This window comes from Arvicanthis niloticus, chromosome X, assembly GCF_011762505.2.
Source record: "Arvicanthis niloticus isolate mArvNil1 chromosome X, mArvNil1.pat.X, whole genome shotgun sequence".
Classification (NCBI taxonomy): domain Eukaryota; kingdom Metazoa; phylum Chordata; class Mammalia; order Rodentia; family Muridae; genus Arvicanthis; species Arvicanthis niloticus.
Genome location: NC_047679.1, coordinates 13,057,991 through 13,068,665, shown reverse-complemented (window position 1 = coordinate 13,068,665; position 10,675 = coordinate 13,057,991). Strand labels below are relative to the sequence as shown.

Sequence of the window (10,675 nt, the reverse complement as noted above, 5' to 3'; positions counted from 1 at the left end):
ATCCTCTTGTTTCTACCTCCAGGAATGTGCCACCATACCAGGTTTACGAAGTTCTGGGGATAGAACCCTGAAACTTATGTATGCTAGACAAGGACTTTATCAACTGAACCACAAACTAGTTCCAACTCTTTGGTTCTTGTCAATTCTAAAAAAGGAGTCAGGTACAAAATACAGGTCTTTTTCTCTGCCTTTTTTTTTTCCTATAGGCGAAATATCTTGTTCATATGCTCCTCAAAAACTAATTTTGACAAGTATCTGTGAATTTTTATCTTGGTCAGCATGTGCATTATTTCAACAAATAATTATTTATGGGATCTGAGGACACAGGAAAAATCTCCAATCAATGTTGCAGTGACAAAATTCTTGTACTTCAGTAGTTAGGTCCATAGAAAGATATTTGCAAGCAGCTTAAATGAGGGTTCTAATGTGGTTTAAATCAAGGGACTCTGGAAACAGAAGAAATACATGAACCATAGCCAGAGATGACTGCTAGAATAAGGATAGGACAACTTGATTGTGTGCAGGTACTATTGCTGACTCAAGTGGAGACCAAAAAAAGGAGGGAGTGAGGAGGACCAGGGAGGAGGAGGAAGGATTGTACAACTTGCTCAAGGTTACATAGCAGGGCCGAAAGCTGGCCACTTTTCAACCCCAGGTCTGTCTTACCCTACATAGTTTGTATGACTCCGAGTTTTCACTTGTATAATGGCATTTATTTATTTTGTTTTATTCCTGGTCACTTTTTTATGCTTCTTGGAGTTCTGGTGATTGGAGGTTTTTTTTTTTTTTTTTTTTTTTTTTTTTTTTTTTTTTTTTTTTTTTTTTTACTACAAACTACAGTATCAGGATTGACCACATAATTTGTGAAGTCCAGAGAAAAATAAAATTTCCAACCCAGTACTGGAGGCAAATGCCTGTAGTTTCAGCCCTCAGAAGGTGAAGGCAGTAGGATTGGGAGTTTAAGTTATCCTAAGTTACAAATAGAGTTTGAAGTCACCCTCGAAAACATGATACCCTGTTTAAAAGGGGGGGAATGTAGGACTATTTGTTTAAACATCGTTAGAAATTTCATGACAATATGACCTCACAGTAAGTGGAGACCTATATAACTGCACAGGTCACAGTTTCATAAAACCAGCTCTATACATTATAGATGACTGACTGGTGAGCAACCTTCAGAGAAAGACTATAAAGTCTTCAGATATTCCTGGTACTTAGTTCAACAGAAGTCTTGAGGTGAAAGTTGTGTCCAGTTGTTAGTGGCACAGGAGTTTGAGATGGACCATTTAAGTCCCCTTTCCCAGGTCACAGCTATTTCTGAAGATGGACCAAGAAGCTAAGAAGGCAGGGACACAAAAGGCACCTACAGATACAACACCAGTACTCCAAGAAAGGAAAGTACGGCTACATTGTGGTACATTGTTTATCATATTTATTTATCTGTTTGTGTATGTCTGTGTGTGTGTGGGGGGGGTGATCTGCTGAAGCCAGTTCTCTCCATCTACCATGGGGCACATCCCATGGATCAAGTTCAGGTATTCAGGCTTGGCAGCAAGTGCTTTTACCAGCTAAGTCATCTGGCAGGCCCAATTGTTGCCACTTTCTAAACATATTCTTGCATAGAGCAGTTTAGTATTCCCTCTATAATAAGTTATAACATATTACAATTATTTTTACATGTGACTTTGAATTAATGTTGCCTTGGATTTTTTAACTCCTCATAAGAAGTTTGAGTTGACTGAGTTTTAAGAATACAAAATTCTTCACAATAAATAGTAGATGGAGGTCCCAACCCTTCACACTTAGTGAAAGAGTACTTTTGACAAGGGCATGCCATGCCATCTCTGTTACAAAGGAAGTATACAAAGGACAATTACAAAATCTAAAACTTTCATATTATCCTTTTTGTTTTGTTTTGAGACAGGGCTTCTGTGTTCCCCGTTGTCCTGGAACTAGCTCTATAGAGCAGGCTACCTTCAAACTCATAGAGATCTGTCTATCTCTGTCTCCTGAGTAGTGAGATTAAAGGCTACCACTGCCTGGCTAATATTATTTTTATATTGCTTCTATTCCTTAAAATGGGCTCACTTTGCAAGGATGCTCTGCATAGTAAACATTATGTGTGTATAAACATTAAAGTAGTGTTTACCTACAGAAATATATCATGATTTATATCTGTTAGATCTACTTGTAATGTATAATGTAATTTTTGGTCAAAAATATTAACCCAATATATATGCTAATTCATTAAAATGAAATCATACAATGAACCAAGATGAAACTAACACCCAGAAAAAAACCTACTAATTTCAGGATCACTGCTCCTTAGAGATAAAGTACTTTATTTCCATTATATTCAGATATCTCCAATATCACAAAACATTGCTCAACAGCCTGTGAAAAGTCCTTTATACTTTAAATATCATAAATAAATTCAATTCAATTTTAAAGTATTGTTTCTTGGCAGACAAATGAAGATGTTTTAAGATCTAGATATTGCAGTATAAAAAAATAAATCTTTAAAACAAAAACAAATACAGAGGAATAAGAGTTTTGGGTGTTTTGTTTATTTGTTTGTTTTCAGATACAGTGGCTCATAGTCCAGGCTCCGGTACACATGATCATAATCTTAGTAACAGTGAAACCATCACTCATTCTATGCCAGACAGATACACAGTCTATTTTAATGCTTACTGAAGTCTCAGGGGTATTCACTATTACCGTGGCCAGTGACAAAAGGAAGGCCAGAGGATTTCAGATTAACCAGCTTGTCAAGTAACAGTGAGACAAATCAAAAACCAGAATTCAAATCTCCAAACAGACTGCAAAGCTAGTCTATGTTTGCCATGGTATTTTGAAGCTCATAAAACTGCCTGCTTCCTCACTTTCCACAGCTGCAAACTGTAAATAAATGCTGGCTCTGGCTCTCCATTAATTATAAGGTGTATGACTTACTGTATTAGAAATCGTCTATTTCTAGGCCTTGGAGTGTGGCCCAATGATAGAGTGCTTGCTTAGCATTTTGTGAGGCTCGAGGTTTGATCTCTGGCAACACATACAAATAAATGAATAAATAAGTAGTCTGTTTCTAGTCTGAGCCATTGAAAATTGTAAAGTTACTTACAAAAAAGAAACAGAACAATAAATATATGTTCCAAGGCTAATAAAGTAGTTCAGCTGGTAGGGTACTTGCCTAGTATTCAGGAAGCCCTGTGTTCAGGCCTAAGTACCATACAAAGTAGACATTGCTGTCACATGCCTATTGTCTTGGCACTCTTCAGATGAAGGCAGGAAGCATAGCTAAGGTCAGTTTTGGCTACATGCCAAGTTCAAAAGCAGCCTGGAGTATGAGCCACTGTATCTGAAAACATACAAATAAACAAAAAACCCAAAACTCTTATTCCTCTGTATTTGTTTTTGTTTTAAAGATTTTTGTGGCACATATATTGAGTTTTTATTCTCATCTTTAAATCTAAATATTATCTTTCTCTACTTTATTCCGTTAGTGAAGATAATGGAATCCATTATATTATTTCTAGAAATATAAACAGCCTGACCACACACACTGTTGGCATCATCAGGCACACTGTTCAAGAAGTAAGGACATTTGGGAGTAGAGAAATTGGTGACAGTAGTGGCTCTAAGGACTACCCCTACTCTGCAACCTCTGCCTCTAGCCCCAAGCCCACATAAAAACAAAATAAATACAGAGAACAAAATGATGTATGTTATTGTGGGGTTTCTATTGCTGTGATAAAACCCCATGACCCAAAACAATTGCAGGGGTGGTAATTTGGGTTACATTTATGCACCACAGATTCATCATCAAAGGAAGTCAGAGCAGAAGCTATGGAGCAAAGCTGCTTATTGCTGAGGGGTGGTACACTTCCACACCCCAACCCACTGGTCCCCTCTTATGAGCTGAGCCTTCTCACGTGAACCATTAATCAAGAAAATGTTCTACAGGCTTACCGAAGGCCAGTCTTATGGAGGCATCTTCTCAGCTGTGTTACCTCTTCTCAGTTGTGTCAAGCTGATTAAAACAAAAATACCAACTAACCAGGGCACAGATATTTTTCACAAATCTAGGCTACAATATACCATCTAGTACCATATTCAGGTGAATATGGAAGAAAAGCATTACCCATCACATATGTATATGAGTATCTATGTTGGAGGGAAGGATAAACTGTCAACACTCTCTCTGTGCCGGTGGGCTCTTTACTCACAGATCCAGCCAACTGTATTAAAAATTCACCCAGCTGATACCCTGTTCTGGAAGATATCTGTACTCCCCCTGAACACCTATGCTCCTGTGTCATCCCCTTCCCCACATCCTGCCTTTTTGTGTTTATAACCCCAGTGTGAAAAAGTAAAAATTATGATTTGATAAAAAAACATTTAGGAGTAAAAATATATCTGTAAAAAATGAATGCATTTCCCTTATTCCCCAAACAATATTCATACCTTCTTACTTAGCACTGAATTTAGAATTGTAAGTAACTTAGAGAATATTTAACTATGGGAGATGTACACAGGTTTAATATAAATCTTGTATGCTCTTTCCCTCTTCTGGGATTATGAACTCCTTCTGGTTCCCAAGCTGACCTCAAACTCTAGGACTCAAGCAATCTCCTTCAGGTTCCTCTTGAGTAGCCAGGACTCCAAGCATATACCACAGCAATTGGTTACTATCTCATTTGTTAAAGTTACTTGAGCATCTATGGAGTTTTTGTTTGTTTGTTTGCTTTTGGTTTTGGGAGTTTGGGGGCTTTTTGTTTTTTGTTTTTTTGTAACCAGCCGGGTTCCTGAAATCAATTACCCCTGTCTACTGAGGGTCAGCTATAATGGAACAGCTTCTAAAAAGATAAGGAGAGAAACACAAATTAGCCTACCTTTGGCAATTAACAGCTGGACCTGGAAAGGCTTTGAGTTTTCAGTACCAGGCAAGTGCATGAGAAGGACACTACAGGTGAGGAGTATCAGCACAGCAGAAGCAGAATTCTCAAAGCTCTTGGTTTGAAGCCACAAGTTTTTATATACATTGGCAAGACACTAACCTTTTTGGTCTATGGAAAAGTACAAATAAATGTCCTGACCCATTTTCTCAATTCCCTCTTTCCATTTTCCATGAGATGTCCCACACCTAACCCTGAGAATGCCTCAGCCTATATATTCAAGTTTTTTTCTGCCCTTTGTTACCATTGCTATCTTTACGGCTACTTTTGGAGCCTAAACATAAGGGTGTGTGTGTGTGTGTGTGTGAATGCATGTGCACACTCGCACGCGAGCGCGCGTACACACACACACACACACACACACACACACACACACACCTTTGAAGGAATGAGGCTAGAAATTTGAAACCCCTGGATGCAGACTTAGGGAATGAGGACATGTGAAACTGTTTCTTCAAAAGTGTCAGGGCACTTCTTAGTGGACACTTCTTGTTTCTGTGAAATGTCAGATCTTCAGAAGCAATAATAGTGTTTCTTAGGAATTACTTTGTAAAATATAAAGGGTCAGGGCTAAGCTAAGGTTTCTGCTTATATTGGGTCATATACCAGAAAAAGAGAGGAAAAATAAGATGTGGGGGGAGGATTTTTTTTTTTTTTTACTCTTTGATCTCCTACTATGCTTCCAGCTTAAGTTTTTGAGCTGCTAATTTGTTATAGGAGTTCTATCATCAAAGTGAAAAATGTAAACCACTGAATATACCATATCATTCCAATGATTAAGGAAACACGCTATTCACACATTTCTCTCCAAACGTCTGCTTCCCGTATGCACCAACATTTTCACAATGGTAGTTTTTATGAACACATGTTCAAATACTTGATGACTCCTAGCACCTTAGTCCTCCTATGACTAAGCCTCATCCCAGACCTCCCAAAGTCCACCCTTTCCCTACCCACTTCCAGCACATAAATACTGTTCTACTACAGAAATAGAAGCCTCTATCTTCAGACATTGGATCCTAGCTATCCTTTCCTCCCCCCTCCCTTTCCTTCCCCTCCTCAGTCTTCTTCCCAGCCTCCCCACTTTCCATTTTTCCTCCTCACTTGAGATCCTACCATCCTCCCCCTTTTCTGCCTCTTCATAGGTTTTTATCCAAGTTTACAAATCACCTATGCTAAGAAGCTATACGGGAGGTCTTAAGTGGAAACCTGTTGGGCAGAGCTCCATCTCAGACAGTGGAATATTTTTCCCTCATTCCTTCCAAAAAGTCAGCTAGCATAATAATAATGCTTCTTAATTCTCCAAACATAAAATCTTAAAAGTAATGCACCACAATAAAGAGACTAAATTTCTAAAATAAAACAACACTTTTATTAAAATACTTACAGAAAAACAACTTGGAAAACAAAACTCAGAGGCCAAAAAATAAATAAATAAATAAATAAATAAATAAAAACCCCACCCAAACCTAATAACAAACAACCCAGGCTGTTTTAAAGATAAAGATGGTACTGGATGGAACCAAAGTCCTTATAAGTGCTAGATAGTTGGGGTGAGGGGAACAGGGGACTTCAAAACTGCTTAGACTACTGGTGAATAAGTAGAAACACTAGAAACCTCACAGGTAATCACACAGCCAATAACAGATAAGTGCCTATTCCTTTTGTGAGTCTGGGAGAACTCTCACCATGAATTACAGCAAGGGTGGAGTGTGGGAGTAAGGGGCATCCCCTACACTTCTTCCTATGCAGGAGAGTGAGGGGCAATCTCTATTTCTTCCTCTGACTCTCCAGAAGAGGAAGAATCAAGGTTATCCAGGTCAGGTATCAAGGCATGACAAAGAGCACCAGGATTAGGACCAGAGACAGATCTTAAATCACCTAATGAAGATGGGGAGCCCCGTTCTGGTGATTTATTAAGTAAAGAAGGGGGACCTGAAACACAGGGGACATCCTCGTTGGAGGATGAGGAGGAAGAACTGGCACCTTTATTATACTGCCCAGGGAAAGCATAGTACCTACAAGGAGGAGAAGGGGAAGAAGCCCGCATACGCACTGGGCGCCTTGGAGGAGAGCCTCTGGTTGCTAGCAAGGATCTCCTTGGAACTGCATGCCTAAAGGTGGAAGGGCTTGCTTGTGGCTGGCTGCTAGGGCCAGCTTCTGTATCTTCCTCTTCCTCCAGCTCTGATTCTGGCTGTGATTCTGGCTCTGATTCTGGCTCTGATTCTGATTCTGATTCTGATTCTGATTCTGATTCTGGCTCTGGCTCTGGCTCTGGCTCTGATTCAGGCTCTGGCTCCGATTTGGCCCCCAGTTTCAGGTTCACATCCATCTTTATTGAAAGGCTTTGTTGGTTGTCAGAGCCGACACTGGATGCAATGCGTCTGCTTCTGCGCCGTGTTTCAAGGCTGCCTCTATCAGAACTGGACCCTGGGGTGTAGCTGTGAGAAGCAGGAACTCGCGGAGTGGCCCGAGGGCGTAAATTCCAGTGGATGTTCAGGGCTTCGGGGTGGACTACCACTTCGGGGCTGACCTCAGATGTACTACTATGACCACCAGATATTACGACTTGTGAGCGGAGAACCCTGCCTTCATCAGGAACCGGCAGAAGGGCCTGTTGACCGAGTTCCTGGCCAACAGGGGTGGAGTGTTCACGCCCATCACATCTGGCCTTGGGTGCACGGCTGTGAGGGCCAGAAACAGTCGGAACGGCTTGGCTCGGGGCCTCAGGGGCTGGAGTAGACACGGAGTGCAGCACGGTGCTGCTCCGGAGGGTAGGCCCTAGGGATTCTAGGTTCCCCGTTGAAAAGTCAAAACGGTGGCTCCTGCCAGGCTGAGAGCTCAGAGAAGATGGTGGCCGGGGTGTACCCGGCAACTCTAGAGCTTCTGGAAGCTGAAGCCCACCTGCACATTCGGTAGTTAGGTTTTGGTTGGGCTGCTTCCTCTTTCTACTACTCTTTGTTTGAGCCTGGGGCCCGTCGCCACCGCCTTTGCCACCTTCGCCACCTTTCCCGCCTTCTGGGGTTTGGCCTACCTCTCTCTGGCTTCTCACCTTGGGCCTGAGACGTCCAAGTTCAATGTTTGGGCCACGGCCACCCTCAGGGTCGAAATGCTGATTCCCAGGCACAGAAAACAGCCCTAGCTGTCCACCAGTCATGGAGATGGCCTCGGCTGCTGCCATCGTTTCAACTCTGAGGCCCCGAGGCGCCCGGCCGGCCGCGGAGGTGCCACTGGGGCCTGGGAGAACCGGAGAAGCAGAAGCAGCGGCGGGAGCTTTACCTCGGGACCGGTCAGTGTCTCTACCCGCCCTCAGCATCTTCTCTGGGGGGGAGTCTGTGGCCATATCGGCCTAACGGCTTCTTACTGACTCGGAGAAACGGCTTCGCGGTGGCTTCTCGGCGGCTTCGCACGGTGAAGTGGCTGCCTGAGACCCAGAGAGGATGCTGGATAGAGACCGGATACAGAGGAGAGTGGGGAGGGAGCTGATCGGATACAATGGATGAGTGGGTGGGACTGGCTAAATTATAGCCTCTTATTGGTCAGCTGGAATTAATCTGTTGCTACCATAGCCAACTTCCTGGGGTTTTTCAGTTGACCCTCACTCCACCTGGCAGTGCCGCCTTCTGGGCGGGAGTAGGCCAGGGAAACTTCTAGTGGTTTCTGGTGGTTTCTTGCACTTCCACCGCACCCTTCCGCATCACTTTCCAAGGTCAATAGCCTACATTTCACAGTCCTTCCACCCTGACCTGAGTGGGAACATCTACATGAATTACATGCGGCATACTGAATGAGCTTTTTGACTTTGTGTGATTGTCCGGGAATCACTTTAAAGATTTACTACATGCTGACCATTAAGATCCATCTCCTAGGCCTCACTGCTCCCCTTTAAGGAACCAGGTGACCCAGCTAGGGGTTCTAATAGATTTTAAGTTTGCTGAGAGGTATAAGGATTTCAAAGGTACACGTTGTCTTGGATTTAAAATGTTCGGCAAGAAATGTCAGATCCCAAATACCAGGCCGAGTTTTACAATTTTCCTGTAAGATACATTTTCTTGCACTGAGGTACAGGTCAGACCGCCTAAGATTCAGCTGATGAATTAACTGACCTGAGCTCCTCTTCTAGTTTTTTTTTCTCCATACAGATTTTAAAGTTTAATATTTATACACATTCTAAATTACTACATTAGGGCTGTTGTTTTTGGTAACCCGAAACAGAAAAGGAAATGTACCAAAACCAGCACCTAAATACTGGGAAAGATTAATTATATCTTCAATAGACTGGCCATTTATACATATTTCTTTGTTTATGAAAATAGAATTATGCATGCATAAGTATTGTTTGTGACTTGTTTGGGGGTATTCAGAAAATACATTTTCCATGTCAATGAATTCATGATGACAAGAAGCTGAGTGTGGTATCTCACACCTGTGACTGTAGCACTAGGGAAGGGTGAGAAGAGGATTTCAATTTGAACATTACCCTAGGCTGCATGAGACCCTGTATCAAAACAACAATGAAGTATTTAGGGAGGAAACATGTTTTCAAACATTCTTATACTGATCAATATATATGCTCTCTCTATTTTTTCATATCAGTGTGAGATACACATCACTGTACTCACTAAAGATTACTCATATATGCAAAAGTGTCTTTATTATGGATCAATCCTGAGAAGAAGAAATTCTTGGTATAAGCCTGTGCACATTTATAATTATAGCAGAAACAAATGGGACACTTAACAGAATGGATTAGCAACTGGACTTGGACACAAAAAATAGAATACAATGGTGTTTAGTGTGTCTAATAAGGTGGAATGGCAAATGGATTTGAAACAGAAAGCAGAATTCAATGAAATGGAGACTGAGTACACACTAGAATGAGTGGGGAAGGAAATGCATACTTGAACCTTATGATACGGACAATTGAATAGGATATAATGGACAAAACCAGAATAGAGTAGGAAGCACCTAATACATGAAAGAAAAATATAGCATCTGAAAAATGAGGGAAATATAGTGTCAAGTGAAACATTAAAATAGTAAGAAATCAAAATATGGCAGATTGGGTCCTGGAATCACTTAGTACAGATTTTAAAATATCCAACAATGATACTCCATATATGTGGAAGTGTGAGTGTGTGTGTGTGCATGTGTGCACTCACATGCTACCTGTGGCTTGTTGCCTGATCCTTTTTAGAAGAAGTGTGTCACTGAGGGTGGGCTTTTAGTGAGGCCTAGTGTCTCTTCTTGCTGCCTGGGGATCCAGATGCAGAACTCTTAGCTACTTCTCCAACATTATGCCTGCATGCTTGCCACCATTCTAACAATGGACTAAATCTCTGAAGTTATATGCAAGCCCCAAATAAATGCTTTCCTTTAAAAGAATTGTCGTGGTCATAGTGTCTCTTCACAGTAGTAGAATATTGCCTATGACATATATTTATCAGTTTTTTGGGAACAAGATTATCCAACTTTAATAGAAAATATTTGTAAAAAAATGTAAAGGCTGCACATATCAAATACTGGAATAAACTAATTTAACATAGTCATAAGCTGTAAAATCAATATTATAAAACTGAATTATATTTCTCTATACTAAGATCAGAAATTATGTAAAGAAAAATTTGAAATGCCATTTTCTGTAACCTGAGAAAGTATCAAGCGCAAAACAATAAAATCTCACAAGATTCTTGGACAGAAATCACTGTATCATTCCT

The 10,675-nt window shown here is 41.1% G+C and overlaps 1 protein-coding gene across 1 annotated transcript; it reads right to left on the bottom strand.

Moving 5' to 3' along the window:
• Positions 1–6,702: 6,702 nt before the first annotated feature.
• On the bottom strand, positions 6,703–8,301 carry Ezhip (EZH inhibitory protein). The gene has a single exon (XM_076918542.1). It carries the CDS (start codon positions 8,299–8,301, stop codon positions 6,703–6,705), a length of 1,599 nt encoding a protein of 532 aa, XP_076774657.1.
• Positions 8,302–10,675: the final 2,374 nt, after the last annotated feature.